This window comes from Mugil cephalus, chromosome 5, assembly GCF_022458985.1.
Source record: "Mugil cephalus isolate CIBA_MC_2020 chromosome 5, CIBA_Mcephalus_1.1, whole genome shotgun sequence".
In the NCBI taxonomy this organism is placed as follows: domain Eukaryota; kingdom Metazoa; phylum Chordata; class Actinopteri; order Mugiliformes; family Mugilidae; genus Mugil; species Mugil cephalus.
Window position 1 is genome coordinate 17,726,125 of NC_061774.1, and position 26,010 is coordinate 17,752,134.

At 41.2% G+C, this 26,010-nt stretch overlaps 5 protein-coding genes across 8 annotated transcripts in view; 2 read left to right on the top strand and 3 right to left on the bottom strand.

Moving 5' to 3' along the window:
- Nucleotides 1–3,990: 3,990 nt before the first annotated feature.
- nkx2.5 (NK2 homeobox 5) lies at nucleotides 3,991–7,842 on the top strand. Of its 2 annotated transcripts, none has more exons than XM_047585324.1 (2): nucleotides 3,991–6,418; nucleotides 6,897–7,842. In XM_047585324.1, the coding sequence occupies exons 1-2, from the start codon at nucleotides 6,040–6,042 to the stop codon at nucleotides 7,511–7,513; spliced, it is 996 nt and encodes a 331-aa protein (XP_047441280.1). In that variant the 5' UTR covers nucleotides 3,991–6,039; the 3' UTR covers nucleotides 7,514–7,842. The 2 variants fall into 2 exon arrangements, with proteins under 2 accessions (XP_047441280.1, XP_047441281.1); XM_047585325.1 differs by having other exon boundaries at nucleotides 3,996–6,418; nucleotides 6,900–7,842.
- Nucleotides 7,843–9,082: 1,240 nt separating this feature from the next.
- On the bottom strand, nucleotides 9,083–14,241 carry LOC125008200 (vesicle transport protein SEC20-like). The gene is made up of 6 exons (XM_047585326.1): nucleotides 14,002–14,241; nucleotides 12,389–12,481; nucleotides 12,202–12,293; nucleotides 11,951–12,052; nucleotides 11,677–11,795; nucleotides 9,083–10,614 (listed from the first exon to the last, which is right to left on the bottom strand). Exons 1-6 carry the CDS (start codon nucleotides 14,080–14,082, stop codon nucleotides 10,418–10,420), a joined length of 684 nt encoding a protein of 227 aa, XP_047441282.1. The 5' UTR covers nucleotides 14,083–14,241; the 3' UTR covers nucleotides 9,083–10,417.
- A 265-nt stretch (nucleotides 14,242–14,506) lies between these two features.
- Nucleotides 14,507–16,357, bottom strand: atp6v0e1 (ATPase H+ transporting V0 subunit e1). Its single transcript, XM_047585330.1, has 4 exons — nucleotides 16,132–16,357; nucleotides 15,547–15,594; nucleotides 14,923–15,041; nucleotides 14,507–14,800 (listed from the first exon to the last, which is right to left on the bottom strand). The coding sequence occupies exons 1-3, from the start codon at nucleotides 16,233–16,235 to the stop codon at nucleotides 14,948–14,950; spliced, it is 246 nt and encodes an 81-aa protein (XP_047441286.1). The 5' UTR covers nucleotides 16,236–16,357; the 3' UTR covers nucleotides 14,507–14,800; nucleotides 14,923–14,947.
- Nucleotides 16,358–17,952: 1,595 nt separating this feature from the next.
- Nucleotides 17,953–23,042, bottom strand: rpl26 (ribosomal protein L26). Of its 2 annotated transcripts, none has more exons than XM_047585328.1 (4): nucleotides 23,005–23,042; nucleotides 20,374–20,545; nucleotides 20,134–20,274; nucleotides 17,953–18,118 (listed from the first exon to the last, which is right to left on the bottom strand). In XM_047585328.1, the coding sequence occupies exons 1-4, from the start codon at nucleotides 23,025–23,027 to the stop codon at nucleotides 17,990–17,992; spliced, it is 465 nt and encodes a 154-aa protein (XP_047441284.1). In that variant the 5' UTR covers nucleotides 23,028–23,042; the 3' UTR covers nucleotides 17,953–17,989. The 2 variants fall into 2 exon arrangements, with proteins under 2 accessions (XP_047441284.1, XP_047441285.1); XM_047585329.1 differs by lacking the exon at nucleotides 23,005–23,042 and adding an exon at nucleotides 21,241–21,396.
- ppp2r2ba (protein phosphatase 2, regulatory subunit B, beta a) overlaps nucleotides 21,582–26,010 on the top strand; it is a 42,541-nt gene continuing 38,112 nt past the window's right edge. The window contains exon 1 of one of the 2 annotated variants that reach the window (XR_007112854.1): nucleotides 21,582–23,053. Coding sequence is in view for 1 of the 2 variants with exons in the window: in XM_047585320.1 (XP_047441276.1) it covers nucleotides 22,975–23,053 (79 nt within the window). In the remaining variant the exon portion in view is untranslated. The remainder of the gene's footprint in view (nucleotides 23,054–26,010) is intronic. The other variant, XM_047585320.1, reaches the window with a different exon arrangement.

The window sequence follows — 26,010 nt, forward strand, 5'->3', positions numbered from 1 at the left end:
TTTTAATTTTCCCTCACAAATTTAATTTTTTAAAATGCAAATTAACATATATCCAAAATATTTTAGTAAAGGGAAAAATGGAGGCAGAAGAAATTAGAGAGAGCCATCTCGCTAGATTCACTCCTCATGTGAAATCCAGAAATACTCTGTCATATTAGAGAAAGAGAAGCTAACAGTGCAGCTATGTGCTCCTGAGGCTGAGGCCAAAGTGGATTGCTATATATCTTTTAATTTCATATTTCTTTTGAAATAATAATAATAATAATAATAATAATAATAAAAAAGAATACTTGAACCTGGCAGCCGAGTCCCTATTTAATCTCTCATCACTTTGGGGGTCCTTGGTCTGAAAAACGTTGAAGAACCCTGGTGTAGACTGTGGAAAACAATGTGTACAACAAAGGATTTGATGAAGAAAACTTGTTGGACACGTCTAACAGACGTTAAAGTTCATGCTGTTAAGGATTTGAGGGAAGAAACATCTGAGATCTGTGTTGAACTCAGCTACAAAGATTGTTTGCAGATAGGAGGACATGGCTGTTGGCCGTGAGGTTTGGAACCTACAGTGGCTTTGTCTTTTGCTTTGTCTCTTCCAGCTGCATGGGAGCGCACTGTTAAGAATCCGTGTAATATATACGGTCTGCATATGTTAGCAGGCTGTCCCGTGAAATCCATTCATCAGCTCATGAGCTACAACAAAGTATCCAACTAGTGACCTCAAACATCAGCTGTGAGGGGCGGTAGACAAAACTAAATTAGCCGCAGAGTAAGATCCATCCTCCTACGTCCCTTGGGGGGCCTAACATCACCTTGAACCGAGCAGAAGGCTGTGTGAAGCCCTGCCAAGCCTATGAACATGACCTGAGGAGTGTGTGTGAGGGATGGGGGGGTTGGGTGGTTGGGTGGGTGGATGAAGAGGATGGACGGGATGCTGCTCCTTCCATCACGGACGAGACAAATGACGCACCGACAGATGGCACTCGACATCGCTGCCATTCAGTTTCCAGTTACAACAACCTGACTCCTGACCAGCGGATACTTACGATTACGGTCATGTCCCCCGTTAAATCAGACAGAGCTGACCTCTGGATGATCTTTCCCACAGCATGACTTCCATCACATCATGATCGGGAAATCAAGTGGACAACAGATCAAATCAAGCTTTGGGTGTTTTCCTCCGTCAGCCACATGGGGGTATTGTAGCTCCAAAAGAAGCTGTGGACAGAAGAGCCGTGGTAAAGGGCCATCGATTTCACTCACTGCTCGGTGATATCTCCACTCCAGTTACTAATATTGTGAGAAACATCCAGGGCGTAGCAGAGATCGAGACACAGCGTGACAGCGCAGTTGCCAAGATCTGACCTTGGACTGGAAGCAAAATGGACTGCATCGCCCATTAACTGATAGATGTGAGGATAAGGAAGTACTGGGAAATATAATATGTGACGAACCCTTGAAAAGAAAGATGGAAAAACAGGTGGTGATATGAATTTCGACAGCATCGGGCTATATGTCTCCTGGGGGCACAAGAACTGTCACGTCTGATGATATGATATAGATTTTGGCTACAGCCTGACTGATGTGTATTCTGAGTTTTATTGCAAAACTACTAGTGAAACTTTTGGTTTGTTGACCCTTTTTAAATTTTTAATAGATGCTACATTTCAGTTCCAATCTGGACCTTGGGACATGGGAAATATTCAGTCTAAAGCAGTTTGTTGGTCCCTAACTCCTATCTAGCTACCCCCTCATTATAGTCTACATTTAAAGTTTTATTTGCTTGTATTAACATTTTATTTTTGTGTTTGGGTGTAGCAATGTTATATTTCATTCTGATAGAACGAGGGTATTTTTCTTTTTGTCTATTGAAACCACATAGAAAAATGTTCATGTCTCTAAATTATCTTTTTCATTTTATGTATACATATATATATATATTTTAGAATACATTTCTCTGTATTTTCTGTAGAAATGGTCAAAAACAGTGTGTGTGTGTGTTTTTTTTTTTTTTTTTTATTCCATTTTTGCGTTCCAAAACTACTCATGTAACGGCTGCAGCATGACTCCGGGCGGACCCAAGGAAAAGGATCATATCTCTGCTTTCAAAGTTTTTTTTTTTTTTCTTTCTCCAATTTTTACATACAATTACATCTTGAATTGACAATCCTGACTTCAGTAATTAGGATATTAGGAATACGTTTTTTTTTTCCTTATATGTCTTTGGAATAGACTGGTCTGGTGTTAAGAATTCAATCGCTTTAATTTCAATAACTTCTTAAAACTATTATTTTCTATCTATTACTTGATTTGACTCTATTATAATGTTTTACACAATTTACCGCATCTATGTGTATATATATATTGCAGGTTAATGTAAAGTACTGTGAAACACGGTCAGACACTAAAATGAAAGTGAGGGTGATTTCAGAAACAATGACAACAATTGACTAAATAGAGAGTTCAGTAAACAAAAAATAAAACTACACAGAATGAGTCATTTGTGTGAGCAGACCTATGAAAACTCTGTTCTCCGTGCTACATTCGACGAACAGGTTCTAAGCAGGTATGTTGTGACTTACAGTTGTTCTGCGGATTCAATCTCTCGCCGTCGTGTCTCCCTTCTTTTAATCCCAGACTGACTCCATAATGTTGCCGTCAGGACTCTACACAGGCCATAAAGTCTCTATGTGCTCTTCTCGTCGCAGAAAATAGTTCTTTATGACTCTGACTGTATGTTTGGGGCTGTTGTCATGCTGCAGACTGAATGTGGGACAATCAGACGCCTCCCTGATGGTAACCTAAACATCTAAAGGGCCTTAAACTTTTGCAGGACTACGTTTGTTGCACACTGGCGGTTTTATGTGCAAGAGTATACAGCTGTGCATGAAAGCCGTTAAATGCTGAAAAAAAAAAAATGTGTGAATCTATCTTGTATGTCAGATAAAATTATTGACTGTTATTGAATGCGATATGTAAAAGTAAATTCAGGCGGACAACCAGAACATAGGTTTTAAGAACACAGAAGATAAATCCAGGACACAAGTTGTGCACTTCAACGAGATTTTGTTTCCACTCTGTAAGGTGTCCAGTTGTAAACTTTAAAAACAGTAGGAAACAAGTATAAATTAAATCTAAATCAGATGGGAATGGAATATTATTATGGAAAGAAATACGAATGGAAACAGAAATATAAATCTGACTGTGGAATATACGGATATTATGTATTGGTGTTGTGCAATTTGTCATCCAGTATAGGTTATTTATATAGCAGCAGCATGCAGACTGTTGACGTGGTTGTGTGTCAGACAGAGTTTCTTGGACTGATTCGGAGCAGCCACAACTCTGGGGAAGAAACTGATGTTTGCACAATTGTGCAATACACTGTGTACATGTTATATAATATAAACCAATCAAAATGTTCCCGTATATGTGTGTAGTTTTAATGTTAAAATAGATTTTATGTAGTAAACCATCTTAAGGTCACTGGGTTAAAAGCCATTGCTTTATGATAATTGTGTGTAACTATGTTGCTCCCTGTACTTTAGTAAAATACTGAGGGACCCTGCGAACATAGAACATTTTCCAAAGATCTGATTTTATTTGTTTTGGTCGGACAATATATTTGTCTGACAGATTACTGACTATGCAAATCGGGATTACATAATGTTGACATGCAGCCCAAACATCCATGAATCAACATAAGTGCATTCTTCACTTTTAGTAGCGCCTAAGTTCAACAACTGGCTTTCGCACATGCACAGAATTAAATACATGAATTGTGATACTGGCAAGCCTGCTTTAGCGCTCTGACATCTTGAACAATGAGGACAACCACGTTTGTGGGGAAAGCGTAAGATGTCTGCTATGTCATTCTTAGCCGGATTATGTCCTGTTCTCTCTTCTCTTAATCGGTCTAATTATCAAACAGTTAGTGGATCTAAATCACCCGAAGGCCTCCAGGACAGCGAATACCAGCCCATGGCGTCGTGCGCCACCAGGAACGCTTAGGCAAGACACAAACAACTTAATTTACCCCCCCTACCCCCCTGTTCTTTTTCTTTCTGTCTGTCTCTCTCTCTCAAACACACACACATTCACTCGGGAGAATCTCCCTCCAACACGCAGCCCTCAAAATACCCACATGTTCGTGCAGCGGAAGTTTTTAAGCAGCCTTATCTGAAGCTTTATCTGAGTTGGAGATGTGCTGCAGAAAGACAGGTCAAAGGGGACCGCAGGGCTGCCGCGGGACGAAGCATTAGGGATGTGAAACACATGCCAGACCTGTCATGTTCAATTTACAGTTGACACGATATGTTAATATGTAGCGGAGCTGAGGTTTGCATTTAATTTCGGATGCAGTTAATCAGTGGCCTGCGTGGCTCGTCTCTCAGAATCCTCAGAACCCTCGCAATTAATGACACAAAAGTGAGGAAAGGCTACACTCAAACTGCGCAGTGGCAGAGGAAATCAATCATGGTGAAAGCATTTTCCCATGTCTTGTGTTTCCCCGACGAGCGTTTACTTTATTTCGCCAATTATTAGAGCGAGAGTCGGGCCAGTGTTGATTCTCACTGCGCCCGAGAAAGATTTCACGGCCATTCATCAGCTCGCGAGGCGCACAAATAGTCTTTAAAACTATAAACACAATCGCTGGGTCGGAGACAGGGGGACCCATTTACCCCGTGGCTGCGCTAAACGCTGAAGATAAAACAAACGATAATACTGTCTGTCTCCTGTGACCGTCTCCACAGGCATTAATAGCAGGTTTAGTGCCAACGGTGCGAGGGGAAACGCAGAGAGGTTATGCGTCATTACGCGCAGTTGACTCTATTTTACTGCTGGCCATTGGAGCCACGTATATATTATCATTGTTGAAGTACAAAATGCTCATTGTATGCTTAATTGAACTACCTGTATGTGTACTACACGTCGGTACATCTGAATTTCACAGTACTGGAATGTAGAGCGCAAAAATGCCCCAAAAATGTTTAAAGGCACCTCGGCTTGCAAAGAACTCGCCGAAACGGCAGGATGAAACCCCTCAGACCGATAAATCGAGACTATTTTATTGCCCGAGACAAACGTGTCACACATGACACTTCTTCAGGATAACCTGGCCTGCGGCGTGGGTGGGAGCGCCTATGTGTGTGTGTGCAGATTTGTTGTCGTCTGTTATCGCGTCCAGATAAGGCAGACAGCGGCTCCAGAATCTGTCGGAGGCAGACGGCGGCAGAGTGTGTCACTCATGGTTTCAGGTTCCGTGTCCAGGGACCCAACCTGTTGTCTGCTCCCCTCTTTCCTGGCTCTTGTCTGATCCGTTTCCCCCTCGGGGATCCAACTTATCAGACACATTAACCCCCGTTAAATCTTCTCACCGAGCTAAATACTGCGAGTTTGGCTCCCCACTCGCTGTTCAGACGCATCTGATGTGCACAGGGTTAGATAAATGATTTCTCTCTTGGTACTTGAAGACGTGTATAAACATCCGTCCAAATGCTTGGCCTTGAAACGCGTTTGCATTGTGCGTAATGACTAAGAGCAATACCAAAAACCGTCCAACAAGTCACTTTCACTTAAATAAAAAATGCACAATCAATGCGATCGAAAACCAAAGAATAATAAGATATATGTCATGCACCAGGAATACGAATCGCTGCTGATTCTGATTTGCTTTAGAATGCGTTTAATACATCTGGTTGAGATTGGATGTGTAAAGTCTGTAGGTCAGGTCGCACCTACAGGCCTTACATGTAGCAGACATGACTTTACGTCATTATTGGGAGTAGTGGCCACTGGCTCCCCTCTCCCTCCTCCCCCCTGCGTCACCGAGAGGAGAGAGAGGCCAAGAAAAAAGTTAGGACACATTCAAAGTTGACATTCAAAATGCACACTTCACTCAAGATCAGTCTGGTATACCAAACTAATACTTACACCCAGTAAATACCACCACGAAGGAAAGGGGTTTGTTGATTTCTTTTTTGTTGCCTCCATATGACAGTTTAATAGTTTTTTTTTTTTTTTTTTTTTTAGTTCTTGGAAATGTTTCCCAGCCCCAGCACGTCCACCACTCCCTTCTCTGTAAAGGATATATTAAACTTGGAGCAGAGTCATGACGTTATGGTGTCTCCTCTGGACGTTACTTCTCGCATGGACTGCTGCACCGCGCCGACATCCTCCTCCTCTTCCTCCTCCTCCTCCTCCTCCTGCATGCTGGCCCGCCTGAAGCAGGAGCCTCTCCGGGACATGTCGTCGGCCGCCGCCGCCGCCTCTCTGTTTGGAGAGGACACCCACGACTCCAAAGCCGGCAGAGGCAATAATGCACTCAGCTTTGCTTCTGCCTTTTACGGCAAATCCCTCATAGACATGGATCTAGATAAGGACGGGAAATCGGACGCGTTTGAGGGGAAACGAAGAAAAGGTGAGTGGACGAAGGGGAGGCCTGTAAAACAAATAGGCCTACACTCGTGCGTGTGCAACGGATTCTCCAAAAACAACTCCGTGGAACTGACGAGAACAATTATAAGAATCAGATTTATACTAGGCTGGACTTATTTTTTTACTTTTTATATAAGGATTTTTTAAAGTTGTATTGGTAGGCGTGAATATTTTTTAGAATTTCGTAAATAACAAATAATAATAAAAAAACAATAATAAAAATTCAAATAATGTGTGTAAATAGTGCCATATTTCTCAAAGAGCACAGTGAATAAATCCTGGATGGACACTGGAATTGCATTATTTTATTATATTATTATACATATTATTATTATTATTATTATTATTATTATATTACTAAGAATTTAAAGCTACTAAAAATATGATACTAAAAATATAGTTTTTTTAAGTAGCAATACGTCTTATTGAACTATTTATGTGTCCCTTATGTTTGGTTCAAGCAGAGGAGTTTAGTGTTCCGGCCGAGGCTGCAGAGGACGTAAAACCCGAAGATCCGGAACGACCCAAGCCCCGGAGACGCAGGAAGCCGCGGGTCCTCTTCTCACAGGCGCAGGTGTACGAGCTGGAGCGTCGCTTCAAGCAGCAGAGGTACCTGTCCGCACCGGAGAGAGACCACCTGGCCGGGGTGCTCAAACTCACCCCGACGCAGGTTAAGATCTGGTTCCAGAACAGGAGGTACAAGTGCAAGCGGCAGAGGCAGGACCAGAGCCTGGAGATGGTGTCCCTGCCGCCGCCCAGGAGGGTGTCGGTGCCGGTGTTGGTGCGGGATGGGAAGCCCTGTCTGGCGGCGGACGCGGCCACCTACAACCCCTCCTACAGCATGGGTCACATCAACCATTTCACGTACAACAACTATCCATCATTCAGCAACTACACCAACCCCGGCTGCAACACAAACTATGCATGCAATTACCCCGCAGCCACAATGCAGACTATGCAGGGTTCTTCCAACGCCGGGAATTACATGAACTTTGGAGTAGGAGACTTGAATAATGTCCAGAATACATTCCCTTCCAGCAATGGGGTGTCTTCCTTACACGGTATTAGGACGTGGTAAACGAAACAACGGACAAAAAAAAAGAAAAAAGAAAAAAAAAAGTCAAATTCTAATTCGGATTATATTACAACTGCATGCATTTAAAACGTGTCCAAAGACAATGCAGAGTTTGTGTAACTTCTCTTATATTTAATGACTCTTTTTTTTTTGTCTGTTTGTTTTTGTCGTCAGCACCAGTTTTTGAATGAATAGCCCAAATTTTCATTTTATTTTCAGCGCACATGTAACTTGAATAATAATGAACTGACTGCAACCAAGTTACATATATATTTATATATATTTTAAATGAACCAAAAAAATAATAAAAAAAAATGTTGTGGATTGTTAAATATATTTTTAGTTTGAAACCCAGTTATTTTTAGTGGGTGAAAATACAAAGACAAGAATTGAAGGCATGAAAATGTGATTTTATAAAGGCTATTATTATTATTTCGTATTATTATTATCATCATCAGTAGTATCAATAGAAATTATTTGTCATATACGAGTACAACCTTATTGTGCCCAGTTTACTTGTGGCTATGTTTGTTAAAAAAAAAAGAAAAAAAAAGAACATTAAAAAAAAGGTCTATTAGAAAAACTTTATATCTGATGTGCTGTAGTCATGCCTCTGGGTCACACACTGACTGAACTGTTATAGAGTCACATAAAAAAGCCCATCTTCTGTACAACTCTCTCATGGTTTGTGTCTGGTTAAAATGTTCAAGTGGCTATTAGGAGGCTTCCTTCAATATGCTTAAACAAGGTTAAAAGGTTGTTAAAAGTTTACACTTTTTTACAACCCGCTGTCAGTCACATGTACTCTCTAGGCGCGTGTTTAAATGTTGCCGGGGCAGTGGTAGCCGTTAGCCATGACCTTGACCACTGTTAATGCTTATAATGCTGAAATGGATTCATAAATTCGGCATTTTAAGTTAACTTATTTTTTTTTTAGACTGACTTAAACCGTTGTAAAGAAAACCGATACAAAAAGTTGTGAAACTTTTCTCTGGGGCACATTTAACGGGGGGAATTTATCCAAACTACTTAACCATCACTGGGCAGACACTGCAGACTGGGAGATCAGCTTTGTAAAAACCTTTTCTGCTTTGCTAAGCCATTGCTGTTTCATTTAAAAAAAAAAATGAGCAGACTTAGTTTACCTGAACTGACGTTTAGTACTAAAATAAAATGCTGTGTTTAAAGTTAAATAACCCCACCAAAGCTCCACAATGTAAAGTCTACTACATGAATGTGGAGTCGCCGCCTGGTTCTCGTGTTTACACGTCCAGCACGGTGGTGCCCTGTGTGCTCCCGAGACCTCAGTCCACTTGTCCAGACACAAACCCGAGACACTTGATTGACAGTATCTCGGTGCTAAATGCACGAATCGCCCAATTTGCTCGACAGAGAGGCAGAGGCTTTGTCTAAGTGCGCAGTTATACGAACAGGCTAGGGAACCGGCTCTGCCCAACGACGGCCACTTTACACGAGTAAGAGATGCTCAGGCATCTCTCGTGTCTCTCCACACATACTCTGGCGTCTTCATTTTAAACGATACACACTCCACAAATAAACTCTGGAGACGCATTTTAAACACAGAGCGAGAAGCCTTTGTGTTTATTAGCAATCAGCACTGACATTTACATACGTGAAACAATATAAGCAATGCAAGGGCAATTGCAGAACGGGCAGCAAGGTCATGTAGCTTCTCTGGCCACACTCTCCTCCGTGGTGTTGAAAAGGCAACGTCAGATAACAGCGCCACACAAACCTAAAAATATCCCCCCTCGCCCTCCACCCACGCCGGAGAGGGAGAGGGAAACGGGTCGGAATAATCTGCTTTTCCGGGTCTTATCTGAAGAAAGGCAGCGATGCATGCTGCTCTATGTCTGCCAGCGTGAACGCTGCCGCTGCTTTTCTGAGCTTTTCTGCTCTGCTGCAGGCCCACGTAGACACATAGATGGATGCTGAGTGTGTCCCGACTCCCACACCCAATAAAGTTTTTTTTGGGGAGGGGGGGCTTGTATGCCAATGCAGTAGCAGTTAGATGCAAAGTACCGGTACTGTCCGCGTAGCGAGGCTAAAACTGAGAGTGCACTTAGGTCTGATTCATGTTAAAATTAAAAACAAATTAAATATTATATTTCAAAGTCATTATTAAGCAGTTGTATCTTATACCTCACAGTAAATATATCGTACATTACTATAAACAGAATTTACACAAAATTGTTTGCAGAGTGATTGTGTGCTATACAAAGATAAAAAAAAAAGCCTCGGTTAATACAACCATTTGTGGGGTATATAGGACGCTGCTTCACAGACTTTATCAGTCCTTTTAAAAACGCATACCCTTAGCATGGTGTCATTTTATATTGATACTGAATAACAGTAATTAATAATAATTAATCGTGTGCCACACAAGGTTGTTTAATAACAGACAGGGCATTAAAGCTTGTTCAGATTTAAGAAAAAAAAAACTATTGTGTGTAATGATCAGATTTGTCATATATTATTTTCAATATCATTTTTGTCTTTTAGAAAAACTTGTCCGACATACGTGAGTGTTTGTTTTAAATTATCCGCTCTCAACTAGAGACGAGCTTCGGGCAGACACTGCACCACCTATATTCCCTCCATAAATTATCCTCCGGCAAGATGAGTTAAAAACTTATTCGGTAAATTAAACACTGTATGGCGCTACTGGCGCGCAGGTTTATCTTGCTCTTCGTGGACGATATTTCACTCTCAGCAGCATCACCATTCATTCAAGTGAGCAGTCCACATTCCACTGAGCAGACGCTCGTGTGTAATGTGTGTAACATGATACGCGGCATTCAGAGTTGTTTAAATCATTTGAGCTGGCTGTGGAAAGTACAGTATGTGGTTATGGGAGAGCTCCTCGAAAAAAAGAAGGTACCTGGTCTACAGGAAGGGGAAAAGTCTCTTCTTAAGGATGTAGAGAACTGTGGCGAGGAAGAGAGCCAAGGCCAGGAAGATGAGCAGTTTGTCAGTGAGCTCCCTGCGGTTGTACTTGGTGATGAGTTTTCTCCCGAGCTGGATGGTCCCCGTCATGGTCTTAAACTCCTCATTTGTCTCCTGGACTGTTCTTGAGGAGGTTGCTTTAAACAGGAGAGAAAATGTTTTTTTTTTCAGCACAAAGCGCTTTGGGGATGGGGTTACACACATCATTAATATACACCCACTTTCCAGTTCATTAGGCACACCGGTCAAAAGGAGTGCATTCTAATGTAACAGTCCTGCACTAAATCTTAAGATTCATGAAGGTCGAGATATGCAACATTTGTTTAAAATAACAGAGACAATCGGTTTCATTCTGAAGGTTGTAGTTTATAGTCCTATTGACTTGCATTGTGTTGTAACAACATATATTTCTATTATTTCACTACCCATAACAGAAACAACCCAGTTTAACAGCACCACAAACTAGATCCTCCAAAAATGATCAACCAGTTGAATCACCACCTTTCTGACTGTTTCGCCATAAACACTGAACATTATAACAGTCATGAATGGCAGTTACTGTCGGACTGTTGTAGTCATGCTTCCACTAGAATACCTAATGTTTTGGCAAGTGAGTGTAAATGGATATTAATTTTAGACAGGGTGCATTCAAACAGTCTAACATCAAACGCTGTAAATCAACGTTAAGTTAGTCTCAGTAGCACAGAGACGCCACATTCAAATCTGTCCTACTTGAGGTGATGACCTGCTGATGAAATTTTATATTATAAACCGTATAACAAGCTGTGTTTGTGGAGACATCCCTGCACAAAGGCCAAGCTATGAAGACTTAGTCCCATGACTCACCCATTCAAACCAGCAGTATTGTGTCTCCGAGAGGTGAGTTTTAAAACTGATGAGATGACCACTTTTCACATGACAGTTATTACTATTTATAGATAAGGAGATGATTTTCACTTATTTTTTCATTCTGATCTTTTGATGGAACATCTTTTAGGGGGGTGCCGCCGTGACTGGTCTCAAAAGTTGTGGCTTGTGAAAAATGGACTAAAATGTTTAGTCTGAAAAACATGAGGTGGCGACAGAGTCTGTGTGCTCACGCTGACTTTTCCCATAGGAAAGAATAGAATACGGGCCGACCACCATCTCCTAAGAGGATGGTATGATAAAGTAAACACATGACTTTGGGCTTCACGTACCTAGAGACGTTATGGTCTCCTCACTCTGCTGAACTTGCTGGGCCATCATCCGGCTGATGTTCATAAGATTTTCTGTGATGTCGCTGCTTGTCTGGGCCAGGTCCTCTTTGGTCATCTTCCTGATACAAACAAAATGAGACGCTCCTCCGTAAAGGTTCTCGTGCAAATTAGATAAATCACGCGAGAGGACTAGAAAGAAGGGGAAGCAATGTATTCTTCTGCAAGATCGGAATATGCATTTTAAGACCCTCTGGAAAACACACTCTCAGCTCACCTCTGCCTAAGATCACTGGCTCCGCTTAGAAGAGCCTGCTTTTCCATATTGTCGATGGACAGTTTGGTGGCCAGGCTGGCTTTTCTCCAGGCTGTCTGGTTACTGCGAAATACAGAAAAATGAAAACATTTTCAAGCACGTTTAAATGTCACACGCATACCCCGCGGGATTTCGCAGCAACGTTAACACAGACACGAGGACACACACAAATATTCATATCTATAAAAGTGTGATAGATGAATAGGCATTACCTGCGCATCTGTTTCTTGTGTCCCTCCACCTGATTCATCAAAGCTTCCTTGTCTGACATTTTGTCCTGTTCCATCGCCATCTGCTCCAAATCCTGCCATCGAGACAAAACAGCGTTCATCTCATGCGTTAATTAAGAACTGAGATCCTGTGTTGTTTAAAAAGAAATCACGAAGTAACGTTTCTCACCTGGATCCGTGACCTGAGGTTGTGGAAACTCTTCTTCACGTCTGCGTTTAAATCCGTCAGCTTGCTTTGAGGGCCTTGGCAATCAGTAATATCCTGGTGAGACAGTGAAGCCACAGATCTTCTCTAGTGTTTTGATATCAACAATGTTGAACACAAACAGTGCTCTGACTGTTACTGTGGTTCTCTCAAGAAGGCTACAATGGTCATGTTTCAGGGTTTGAATCAACCTTGAAAGAGTTTCATTATTTATACACTGCCTAGCCAAATAAAAAAAAAAAAGAGATTTCCTTAGTTCATCTTTAGCTTTGATTACGGAACACATTCACTGTTGCATTGCTTGATAACAAGCTTCTGCAATCCAGTGTTGCATAATTTTTTTTTATTTTTATTTTTTTTTACCAAGATCTTGTATCGATGATGTGAGAGTCTGAAAACAGCACATCCCAAAGATTCTCAATGGGTTAAGGTCTGGACTCGGTGGTGACCAATCCGTGTGTCAAAATGAGGTCTGGTGCTGCCTGAACCACTCTCTCACAATTTGAGCCCAATTAATCCCAGGATCTGGCCCCAGATCATAGCACTGCCCCCACAGGCGTGTACAGTAGACACTAGGCAAGATGAGTGCATCACTTCATCTGCCTCTCTTCTTACCCTGATGATCCATCACTCTGGAACAGGGTAAATCTGGACTCATCGGACTCATTTTACCTTCATCCATTGCTCCAGAGCCCAACCTTTATGCTCCCTAGGAAATTGAAGCCTTTTTACGGTTAGCCTCACTGATTGCTGATTAAGGCTACACAGCTGCTCAGTCCCAATTTCTTGAGTTCCTTTCACATTGCACGTGTGAAAAAACTTTTACTTTCACTATTAAACATAGCCATGACTGCTGCTGTTGTTTTTCTTCGATTTGATTTCAGTAAATGTTTAAATGATCAACGATCACGAACATTCAGGATTTTTTTTTCACAGTTTTTAATAATGCATTAGACAGTTCTTAAACCAGTTTCACTAGTTTCTGCTTCACTGTCCTTAGATGTTTCTCTGCTTGATGCATGCCAATGACTTGACCCTTCTCAAACAGACTAACATCTTTTCCACGACCATGGGATTTGTCTTTAGACATGGTTGTTTAAGAAACGAGAACCTACTCATTGCATCAGTTAGGGTTAAATAACTTGTTACCAACTGAAAGATAATCAACCATAATTATCCAACAGGAAACTCATACCTATTTACATATTTATTTTTATGCAAAATATGTCAAGATACAGTTTCTAGCTGGACACAACTGAGAAAATCAGTAAATCCAACAATCTGATAACTTGGACTCGACTCGATTCAGAACCAAATTGACTAGTTTATGAATTCCACTTGAATATAATTACCAAAGCTTTTCGTTAAGCCTATTAAACAGTCGATTGGGACTAAAGAGAAAGGTTAAAACGCGCAAACTCCACCGCGGCTCAAACGCGTCTCCTCACCGGTTACTACAAACACTTGACGTAGCAGACAAGCTACCGGGTACAAACGTGGCTCGTTTGCGTGTCAAGCGCAAACACCAGCGTGTCCTAAAGCTGCACGAAGTAGTCTTACCAAATTAAGATTCGCACCTGGATGAGAGCCTTGATTTCCAAGTCATATTTCAGTATTTCTTGCTCGCATATTCGGACGTGGACATCTGTGGACGCCATGTTGCCAAGTGGAGCTACGGGAAGCAGGAAGCAGGAAGTCTGTCCCGGACTCCCGTCTGTCCGTCCCTGACACTTTTTTTTATTTTTTTTTACGAAAACAACAAGAACAATAATCGGCAAATAAAAAAAAATAATAATAATTAACTCCAATAATGTAATTTAAACGAAAACTACCTTGGAAAAAAGGAAAAAATAAATAAATATATACGTGTTACCTAAATGCTCTGAATGAAGATGGGAAAAATAAAATGCACACTAGGCGCAAAAGCACATCTAAAAGGTCATTAATTAACAGAAATTTTAAGTTATTATAACTCTTAGATGAGCAATTTTTTTTTTAAAAAAAGTTAACAAACAGAAATTAATATTAATTAAATAACTACTAAATAAAAAACATTAACAGACACAAAAATGAAGACAAATGCACAACACAACAACTATTTAATTATACATCAGTCATATCAACAATACCATTCATCACATAATATATATAAACCAACAACGACAACAAATAAGGGTTGCTTTAATTTAAAGTAAAGCACTTCGGGTGAGATCTCTTAGTCCTTTGGGAATCATTTTGTACAAGGCACCAGTGTGGGCATCTCTCAATAATCATGAAGGTGTTTGGAGTTTTAAGGCAAAGTAGAGGGAATGATCTCTGCGATAGCAAACATCCATTGGTATGCAGCACTGTCAGGTCCTCCGTTGCTGGGAGAAACTGTTAGGAAAAAAACAAGGAACACAACAAATTAGAAAAATGTATGAGCAGCATTTAGCAGATGATAAAAGATGGCCCATCAAATGAGGACGTGTTGTTTTCAGTTTTTGTTAGGAGTTTACCTGCAATGTGTCCTGGGAGGACGGACTAAGGCCAGTGACGGTAGAGGTACCAGATAGTATCATTGGACAGCGCAGGCCCAAGTAGCGGGTTCAGCTGGGCCAGAATCGCTATTAACCAGCTGCCAGACATAAATAGATTAAGAGTCGATGCAAAACTTTACTTAAAAACACATAATCTCTGAATCTACTCCAGCCTTTCGGATAAAACTGTATCCAGTGGTTACATTTCAACATAGAGGCCTTTAGGAAATAACCTCACTTAGCTGCAACACTACTTTGTCTCTACTGCCCTCTTTTGCCCACTGGCATGTAACATAACACCGGATGCACGCAAAACTGTGAATATAAATAACTGATCAGAGGATGACTACATTCACAACAAGCTTACTGCGAGGGTAATACACATAAACTAGTATGAACTTAGAAACAACTCAATACCATCTGCAACAATCAACAGCCCCTGCACTAAAAATGAGTGATCACCTGTTGAGAAGTTCTCCTTTTCAAAAATGTACAAACCCAGATTTCATTCTGTCTGAGCCTCCAATGTTTTGGTCAAACATGGTGGTAAAAGCTGAATGTGCATGAGGGACAGAAATCTTGGTAAAAGTTGATAATACTCACAAGAGGTAGCAGCAGACTGCAGTTAACACCAGCATTACAACGATCACTCTGTGGGGAGAAAAGAAAAAAGAGACAATATACCTATAAATAGTGTAGTTAACATCTAAAGACTGAATACATGGTTTAAAAAAGGAGGCAGGCAGGTTGATCTCGTGATGTAAGTGACAAACAGGCAAATAAAGGAAGTAGTATCAGTTTTAGCACATTTCCACAGATGAAGTATATTTACACCAGAATCTGGCATCTAAATACAAAATCAACATTTACTGTAGATGTATGCAAAGAAATTAAGTGTTATAAACATAAAGCTTAAGGAACAAGGGGAACTGTGGAGTTGTAACATTAGCTTCAGTTGGCTAACACCAACTTTTACTTCGTAACTCAGTAACGTTAACTAACATGGTTTAAACCTGTTTAAATATATTAAACTACGCTAGAACTCGTTTAAACAAACTTTCCCGCAGACTTTACACAGCTTCTTGGTTAGAAAAAGAAGAGGGTAAAGAGAGAATAGAGCATAAAATATGAGAGTTAACTTAGCTTCTGTTAGCCAGCTGAAGGCTACAGAGAAGCTAACAAACTCACCCTCTGTTTGGTCCTTTGGGGATAAACCAAGGCACAACTCCTCCAACGATGCCCCAGAACAGCGTCATCACTGACATGGAGATCACAAAACTCATCTCCGCCATGGTGGAGGTCTTATGGGAAGAATACCTCAGGAATAGAAGCTTTTGACAAGTTTTCCTGACACTCAACACACGATCCAGCCGATGACAGGACGAAGGCAGCACGCATCACATGACTTCTCACCGGAGAGAGGAGGAAGTAATAAAGAGAGTATGGCTGATGGATAGCAAGCTCAATAATTCATGAATTAGCACCAATAGTGATACAACTGGCAGTAAACGAACGAATGAACGCTTGATTTTGAACATGTAATACAAAAAAAAGGTAAAAAAGAACAACATTTGAACAGTATTTGAACATATTCGAAGAGGAGTAGGAAAAAGCCTTGCACAATCCTACCCCTTCTCCTTTTAACATTTATTTTTCTCGTTTGCACATGAACATAAACATGTATTTTCAATATATTCAGACCCCTCTTCTTCCCTATATCACGTGTTTGTGCCACTGCTTGGACAGTTCTCCCCCATCAGTCTGTTCCATAATTTTCACTCCACATATAGAAATACATTTTTATGTATTGCCCCAAATCTCTAACTTAAATACGGTAATATTAATAACAATAGTGGCCAGTACCTTGGTGCATTGCCCCTTGGCCCTAATAATGAACAATCTGACACATTACCAGACTGTATATAACAAATATAGCGTATATTTTTTATACACAAATGGATGGATTTAAACTCTCAAATCTCCATGAAGATCACAGGTTGTTGATTGTATGAGCTTTTTCTGGACTTTGAATAAGTAACATAAGCAGTTTGTGCAAGTTCTTGACTGCCAAGCTCTTCTGTAATCTTGCCAGGACACCTACTGGATAAAAAAGGGCTCACAGCCTGGTCTCAATACCAGAGCCTCCTCTAGAGGGGACTGTGAGGTCCCACACAAAATGCTCTTTCTGTAAAGACCAGCAAGATCTGGACCAGTCATCCACTATCCATAAGGGAGTGTCCCACTTTGCAAACCTTCAGAAATGTGGATGAACGCAAACCTGTCTCGTAGCCACTGTTCTGTCTTGCGATATGTTCTTATTGTATTCCGTTTTCTTGCTCTGTCTTACCATGTTTTATTTCCTGTGTAGGGACTGCCGATGCAAATTTGCATTGTTGCTCTCATCTGGCATATTTACATCTATTGCTGTCTGAATAGATGGTCATTAATGTGCGCTGTCTCTATTATCCATTTTGAATAAGTGTCTTGTTTTTAAAATATATTTCAGGTTACATGAATGATGTGCATATTGTTCTGTTTTGGTAGATAAATGTATTAAATGGCCAGTAGTCTATTTAAACTACCAGACCAAAATATTTCATGCACTGTTTTATTATCAGCACATTGCTGATGTCAGTCAGCAAATCAGTGTTTGAACTTCAAGGATTATTAACATGATAAATAACTGCCAGGACTTTTAGGACTTCATACTATGTGGAAAGCAAAAGTATGTTTTATAATCCATCTCAAAAATGTGTTGCTCTATAGTATAGGCCTTTTTACTGCTAACCTGAGTTTAACACTTTTCCTAAAAATGGCTAATTTGAGTTTAAGTTAAGAAATTGAGCCACTGCAAATGTACTTAAGGCTTCTTTTAAGGATCTTTAACTCAAATTTATAATGGGCTATTTGCACAGTAAAGTTAAACTACCTCAAACGATACACACTGGAAAAACAAATTCCTCTACTTAACATTTACACAAAGTAAAACATAAAACCACAACACATGGATCCATTTACACAGTTTATTGATAGCAAAAGGTCATTTTCACTCCTGCATCTTCTCAATGGTCTCCTCCTTGTATTTGCCCTTCTCCTTTCCATCAGCGCGAGACTTGGCCTTGCGCTCAAGGATCTTCTTGCGGTCCTTGTCCAACTTTAGCCTGGTGATAACCACCTGCACAGACACACAAAAAAAGTGGTTAGTAAAATTATGAAATGTTTCACTGACACTGCAACCACACAAAGACAAAATAACGCTATTAATAACATAAATTAATGATGTAAAGCACCTGGTTAATACTACATAGTTCTGTGCACTGGACAAATATATCATCAAATGATTAATGACCCCATTAAAATTTAATTCAAATGCTTTTAGCTGCAAAGAAGAAATGACACAGCAAGAACACACAGGCGAAATAAGAAGCAATGTTACATACAGGTTAACCTAATCTCAGCTCCAGGTGCTGTGCATGTTGGGTCAGCAATACCCATCACTGGAACAAACTCGATGCATATACTGGTGCATTTTCTGCTGCGCCAGGCCAAAACATTTGTGAATATGGCCTCCTAGCTGAATCTGATGCTCTGCTGGCAGTAATAAAACTGCAATTTGCTTTGGGCAGTCCTGATGCAGCTGAGAGCTTGTCAACATAGTGCTGTGTAGACTTTTCATTGGCCACATCTGGGCGACTGTCGCCAACAGTTCACACAACCCCATGACATTCAAGCACCACTTGAACTACATAAACGCAAACAAATCCGCAGAGCACACAGGACGTAGCTAGTAATATTAAATCCGAAAAGTGTTTTTCCCAGCTGCAACGATTAGCTGATTAATTGATTGACATAAAAATTATGTGCAACTTCTTGATAGGCAAAAAAAACCTAAAAAATAAAACAAGTATATCAGAGAGGCAGGTGAGTGTTTAACGGTCTGTAAAGACCAACACAATGGTCAGAGTGATGATCCAGTGTCTAACACATGAGTACATGTCCTATAGATATGCAGGGAGTTAGTTTATCATGATAGAAGTTTTAAATCTTCAATCAGGAAAACCCCAGGTGGTAATAAGGGTCCTGGCATAGTGCAGGTTATGCAAGAAAAGTCATCAGTGAGAACACGACATCAGCCAAAGACTAAACGTTGCTTTTGTTTAAAATTTGTTCCGTTTTGTCAAGATTTAGTCGTTTGTGCGAAAAAAAAATATTCAGAGTTACTTTACACAGCTTTATGTCTGGCAGGGATGGTTGTGAGAAATCTACATTACAAAATTTACGCAAGAGTATTTCTTTCCAGGCACTTTCCAGTGGAATACAATTAACTGGAAAGGAGTTACTTCTTTTCTAAATCACATACAGGTCATCTTCTACAAGAATTGGACTTTCATGCAAGTTTTCAAAGATGCAGACTTCATAAGTAACTTTGATCATACTAAGGTACAAACTGCATCACCTTGATTTTGCACTTACAAAATTTAGCAAATTAAAGCTGCTCTTTCGATGCATTTTCTTTCCCCACAGTTATATTTTATATCTGTCAGATTTAAATATTTCTTCCTGAATTTTAACTGCCTTCATAGTTAGAGTCAAAAAATAAATGCAGTCTAACTGCCAAACAATTACAACAAAAAAGGATTCAAGCTCGACACCCTCCTCATCTACAACTAATGGTAAAAGATGTGCATCTTTTACATCAGTATGAAAATCTAATCACCACTTCTTCACTATAATGACCTTCAATACAACAATACTGCTCAACATTTACCGCAATGTTCATCAACAACTGACACATAATCAAAAACTACAAACTTCACTGTATCACAAATATTTAACCTGATACAGAGTTGGAAAAACTTAAGTGTGGTTGGACATCTACCCCTTAACCACACTCTTCTGGTCAGTCAAAAAACTCCTGAACCCTAACAAATAAAACACTATACTTACAGTATAGTGCACAGTGTAGGTGAAATCACAAAACTGATGTTTAACACTTTAGGCAGCTTTGGAATTTGATATTTGTCACTAAACACTAAGAAAAAGTCACGAGATCACATCTTCAGATGTCAGACAGATACAGTTCAACACTAGTGTGCATCCTCTAACCATTATGAGACACTACTACTGAACAACTTTCACACCATCTGCAGACATATCCACACAACTTGAAGATCTACACGTTGGCCTCACCTTGCTGGGGTGGATGCCGACATGGACTGTGGTTCCGTTGGCCTTCTCTCTCTGGACACGCTCGATGTAGATGACGTACTTCTTCCTGTAGACCTGGACCACTTTGCCAATCTGCTGGCCTTTGTAGTGTCCACGGACAACCTTTCAGTGAAGGCAACAAGCAGGTCAGGCAAATACAGCACAAAAAAAAAATGTCACTCAATTATGAGACAAACTTGCAAACAATTCAAAACACAATACCTGGACTTCGTCATCTTTGCGGATGGGCATGGACCTCACGTTGTACTTTTGGCGGAGCTCCTTGGACAGGGGGGAAGACATGATCTTCCTCCTGATGTGTGAGGGGGCATTGAAGTGCCTCTTGCGGTTCTTGCGGCGGGAGGATGTTACAAATGGATTCAGCTTCATGATGCTGTGAGCAAACATATATGGATTAATTACCAGCCGACATTCACAGATGAAACCAACGGCACAACTAGTGATATTGGTAACAGTGCTAGCACTGATAGCTTCAGTCAGAACAAGTTGGAATCTAACATGCTAACCGGTACTTTTACATTTGGGTTTCCTATATATGAGACACTCCATACTACACAACGCATGATTAAAAAAAGAAAGAAACGAAAGAAAGCTTATGTCTACTTTAAAAGCCAGCCAGCTCTCTGGGATAAGTTAGCTCTTCGGAGCTATATGCTAAGCTATCAAAACGGAGCCACGAAGCTAGCATAATAGAGCAAATACACCGTTGTTAATTGTGTATCAATTATATTTATCATGTTAGCGAAACATTAAAACTCCGCTTGTTGAATATAGCGAACACACAATACAGTCTAAAACAAAACGCATTTCGCGTTAAAATAAGACAGATGAAGACACTGTACATCAAATGTACCGCTTTCGGTAGTGTTACGACATGCGGAAGCGAAGACCAAATAACGAACCCAACACTGAATGGATTTATTTTTAATCTATCCAGACTGTAGTCATATCCCCTGTATTTTAATTGTACATGGATAAGAGTGTGTTTACACTGCACGGTGTAAAATAAGACTAAATGGAGGATGGATGGTGATAACTTTTGTGAAATTATCTGCCAGGATTTCTTACCCTGCCGTCTGCTCCTCTATGGCCGGCGGAAAAGAGACTCGTAACGTACTTCCGCTGGCATTAGTTCACATCCAAGTCTCGCGAGATGGCGCGAGAAAAGGAATAAAAACACAAACAAACACTAACTCGGCAAACACAGAAGAAAATATTGCTTACATTCAATGGTGCTGTCATTTTTAACAACACTTACACGTGGTTCGAGTGGTTGAACTCATGTGCACGTACAAGGAATTTAACTCCGGTCACTTTGCTCACTTGTATAAAAACACAGAACTTAAATAAGTGTAAAAATAAAAGCATAAAAAATAATACCATACAGCATACATAACACTTTAGTAAATATAAAATAAAGGGCAAGAGATTTGAACAGTGCGTATGTACATTTAATAGAGTTATTGATCGTGTGAATGGTCTCACACATTGTGACTGCCCTAGGGGAAGAAACTGTATTTGTGGCGGGTGGTTTTGGCATACACTGCTCTGTAAAGCTGGCCTGAGTGGACAAGTCTAAACAGATTGTCTTCAGGATGTGAGGGTTCTGTGGAGAATTTATTTGCCCACTTCCTGACCCTGGACCAGTACAGGTCCTGGATGGAGGGAAGGTCAGTTCCAGTAATCTTTTCTGCAGTTCTGTCCCTGTCATGTCTGGTGTCAGATTCCAACCAGACCGTGATGGACGTGGTCAGGACATGCTGGATTATTGCTGTGTAGAAAATGATCAGCAGATCCTGGGGCAGGTTGAAATTTCTGAGCTGACACAGGAAGTTCAACCTATGTGTGTCTATGCGGGAGGGCCACTTCAGGTCCTGTGAGATTGTAGACCCTATAGGAACCTGAATGAATCTATTGTAGGGACTGTTGTGCTGAGGATTATGAGCGGCTAGTGTTATTGCAAATTAAAGCACGGTGTAAAAGCAATTGCACTCAAAAATTAAAACATGTTGCTTGTATTAGGGAGACGTACAGTACAAACTCCAGCTTGCAAATTAAATATCACCACTAGATGGCGCCAGAAGTAACCATTACTTGGCATGATCAGGCAAACAAGTTTTGTCTATGATTCATCAAGTTTGGGCCTCTTATCGTAACACACCACACTAACATGTATGTTTCTGGCGTGAAAGATAAACAACTAACACTGACAGTGTGACGAAAACGCACACGCATACACATTTAAAACATAGTCAACCACAAAACCGACTATGTCAATTAATACATTTAATATTTAGCTACATATCCAGTTTATAAGTGAACATCCTGGCAACAACTTCATCTAGATCACCATCTCTAATCAAACACAATTACTCTAATTTGCTCTAAGTGAGCTGACAAAGCAATACGACGGCGGTGTTTACAGCGGTGGACCACACATCCATTGACCTCCCATCTGTAAGAACAGATGCGACCCCCTGTCCTGCACAAACAACTACACGCGCGGAGTGAACTACCGACGGGAAGGCGGAGACGCGCTCGCACCGTGCGCTGTTTTCTCCCAGGGCGGCGCGCAGTTGTACCGGAGCCTGCTGCCTGCCTTTCGAAGAGTGATGCTGTCATAGCCCCCCTGCGCCGCGGACATATAGAGCCTCTTTCCCCTCCCGCACCTCCCCGGATCCCCTCTCTCTCTCTCGCTCTCCCTGTGTCTCTGGCTCGCCTGGCTGGCTGTCGCGGCAGCAGTGCGGATGTGGAGCCCGCAACGCAGCGCTCTTCACCCGACGGCAAGCACCGGAGAAGAAGATGAAATGTTTTTCCCGTTATCTGCCGTACCTCTTCCGCCCTCCGAGCACCATCCTGTCCTCCACTTGCCACACCGAAGGTAGGGTGGGACGCCGACGGTGGGGTGGGGGGGCTTTCACGGTGCTGTGAGTTGCTTACTTTGAGCGTGTGACATAAATGTTAAGGCTAACACTCGAACAGCACAGGATACATGTGCAGAAGTTAGACGGTCCAGTCGCAGGGTTAGCCTGCACACGCAGCCCACTGCAGATTTGCCACAGTGCATGAAGTTGTTGGAGCCATTCTTAAACCTTGGTATGAACGAGAGGAAATGATTTCTGACCGGGAGGATTTGTGTGAGATATTGTGTCCAGCGGTTGTAAAGAGACAGCACTCATAGTCTCGCTCAGTTCGCCTCCTTTAAAGCTGTCAACACACAGGCCTTCATCAAGCAAAGAAAGAAAGTCAGTTTGTGGAGTTGCATGACAAGTACCCTCCTCACGCCTGATTCATTCGATCAGTTCACACGTTGCTTTAGATGCCCTTAGACAACACCTGGCTTAATTCACTGTTTCCCTCCAGTGTGCGGTCTCCTTAGAATGCCAAACAACTCTCCCATATAGAGAAATCCACTATTTTCCTGGAGTTAATAACACTGAATTGGCCGTCCATGACAGCACTAAATGCCTTCATATATAGGCTGGTCAATTCATCCTGGCGATTGTGCTGTCAGAGGCAGTCCAGCGGGGTTAGAGTGTTTGTATAACCAGCCATTTACTAGGTCATAATGTGGAGACTGAGGCATTGCATTATTTAGCTTTGCATGGTTGCCCTCCTTCCTGTGCGCGCTCTGCCCTCAACTCTCTGGCATAGGAAGGAAGATAGTGTGGTACAGTGTACAGTGGTGGCCATAGCCAGGGCCATTCACAGGCTGCAGAGTTGATGACCTATATAGTGTATCTACAGATTTATAAAGAAAGAGGAAGAGAGACAATCTGTTTCGGTCTAATAGACAGGATGTGCAGCAAAACAATATGTAAAAGGAATTTTCTTCATGGAAGAGTATGAAAGCAATACAGAAAGCGACAGCTCTTTAATTTGGAGTTCAACATTCATTAAAGGAACTTGTACATGCCAGATATGACAAATTGCTGTATCTCCATAGTGTAATCATCATAAAGCAGCAACTACACCAACATCCAAATCAAAACATAATTAAAGTTCCTGTTCGTTAAGAGGCAAGTCTTCTTTTCCCCCTATGTTTTCATATTCCGACTCTCAATCTCTATGCCCGAGATAAGGGAGTGGTATAGTAGAGGAAGTGATGGATTACTAAACATGGAGCTCAGCCACAGTAATTTGATACACGATCCTGTGTTGCTCTCCGAAGCACTTGTATGCAGGAAGCAAGACCGAAAGATGTGGACTTTCACGTGCCGGAGGTCAACAGAGTGTGATGACACAGCAGATGACCTTGGAAATGTTTTGTGGAAAAAAACACAGGTCATTTCCTCTGCGCACTATCTGCGGAGTGCACTGTGTGTGTTTCACTAAAGTCAGAAAAGGATGTTTTTCTGCGCTAATCCCTGCACACATGCACGTTAGAGTTGGCTGGAAGCATGTGTTTTCACATCCTGTCACGACCTTGTCACCGGGTTTTGCCCTTCCGTTAGATCTGCTGGTCTCGAGGAGGATACTGTTAGGCCTCCTTCATGGCTGCTCCAGCTGAGCAGAGTTCACCCCAGGGAAGATGAGTGTGCAGTTACCATGTAAGCGGAAAATACATTATATAAGCCTTGTACTGGACCATAGCGTGTGTGTGTGTGTGTTTGTTTATCTGGGCCATTGTGCAGAATCATGTGCCAGCATCTCTTGGATTCACCTGGGTCCAGTCTCTGAAGGATACACAGCCAGCGTTTATGCGTCTGTGCCCCCTGGGTTAAGTTTCTTTGTGGCTTTTATCTATTTACCGTCCCCTGGTGTTGTTTTTTTCTCCCAGTTCGCATCACGTCTGTCAGTTCTCGTGTGATGGATTAAGTCTTAAAGGTTTCTGATGGGTGTGTGTATGTGGGTCTCCCCCCCGCCGCTGTTTTGTGTTTGAGTCAGGGAAAAAAAACTTAAATGTGCGTCTCCAACTGACACCTCACTACGTCTCACGGTGCCATCAATCAACAGAGCTGGTCCTGCATCAGCTTCCTTCTTTTTATGTATGAATGATACATCATTTGTTGGAGTATGACAGAAAAAAAATCACAATAGAAGTGGAGTTTTCTGATTTGGGCTGTGACAATTTTTTTTTGTGATTAATGACTATAGTTGACACTTGTCTTGTGTTATATATGTTCTATGTATACAAAGAGCAGTGAGTTTCTCATATCAGTGCCACTGGATGAATTCTGTCTTCTCCTTGCCAGAGCATGGCACCGAGTTGAACCTATGGGGACAGGGCATGCTCCTGTGTATTTGCACCGTTATCATACATCTTACTGCGTTGCCGTTACACTCATAGATACCTAGTTCACGTGCCACACAATCGCCCTGACCCGTCCTTGCATGCCGCAGAGGACAAACACCCCACATACACTACTCACATAATTCCCACGTGACCATTCTGTTTCTGTTTCTGTTTGGTCAGCTTTTCAAAAAGGAGGTTGTCTTTAAAAAGACTACACCCGCTATTAAAATCACACTCCTATCTTACATACTCCATCTTACAACTCATATGGTCTTTTATATTCCACACCTGAAGTTTGTAACACCTAGGCTTTTGTTGTTGTTGCCTCGATGTGATCAAATTTAGTAGCTTTAAAGCCAGAATGTATGCGCTGATAGTACAGTTGTATTCTTACAATTATGGTGATATTTATGGTGGTATTGTATCGTATCGTATCGTATCGCATCGTATCGCATCGTATCGTAGCTGTGATGGTACTGAACATAATAAACAGATTCAATACTGATATGACAGGTGGCTTTACTTGTCAGATAAGAGTTGAGAAGGATACATTGCATGCATTTCATTGGACTGTACTGTATCATAACACATCATATTGTATC

What these genes read in the sequence shown, in the direction of transcription:
- nkx2.5 (XM_047585324.1), top strand. Translation starts at nt 6,040, where the DNA reads ATGTTTCCCAGCCCCAGCACGTCCACCACTCCCTTCTCTGTAAAGGAT. An exon ending in TGAGGGGAAACGAAGAAAAG is followed by an intron (nt 6,419 to 6,896) that starts GTGAGTGGACGA and finishes GTTTGGTTCAAG; the next exon opens with CAGAGGAGTTTAGTGTTCCG.
- LOC125008200 (XM_047585326.1), bottom strand. Translation starts at nt 14,082, where the DNA reads ATGGCGTCCACAGATGTCCACGTCCGAATATGCGAGCAAGAAATACTG. An exon ending in ACCTCAGGTCACGGATCCAG is followed by an intron (nt 12,294 to 12,388) that starts GTGAGAAACGTT and finishes TCTCGATGGCAG; the next exon opens with GATTTGGAGCAGATGGCGAT. An exon ending in GCCAGTGATCTTAGGCAGAG is followed by an intron (nt 11,796 to 11,950) that starts GTGAGCTGAGAG and finishes TGTTTGTATCAG; the next exon opens with GAAGATGACCAAAGAGGACC.
- atp6v0e1 (XM_047585330.1), bottom strand. Translation starts at nt 16,235, where the DNA reads ATGGCGGAGATGAGTTTTGTGATCTCCATGTCAGTGATGACGCTGTTC. An exon ending in CCCAAAGGACCAAACAGAGG is followed by an intron (nt 15,595 to 16,131) that starts GTGAGTTTGTTA and finishes TTCTCCCCACAG; the next exon opens with AGTGATCGTTGTAATGCTGG. An exon ending in GCAGTCTGCTGCTACCTCTT is followed by an intron (nt 15,042 to 15,546) that starts GTGAGTATTATC and finishes TATGTCTGGCAG; the next exon opens with CTGGTTAATAGCGATTCTGG.
- rpl26 (XM_047585328.1), bottom strand. Translation starts at nt 23,027, where the DNA reads ATGGTGCTCGGAGGGCGGAAGAG. An exon ending in GCAAAGATGACGAAGTCCAG is followed by an intron (nt 20,275 to 20,373) that starts GTATTGTGTTTT and finishes CTTCACTGAAAG; the next exon opens with GTTGTCCGTGGACACTACAA. An exon ending in TCGGCATCCACCCCAGCAAG is followed by an intron (nt 18,119 to 20,133) that starts GTGAGGCCAACG and finishes GTGTCTGTGCAG; the next exon opens with GTGGTTATCACCAGGCTAAA.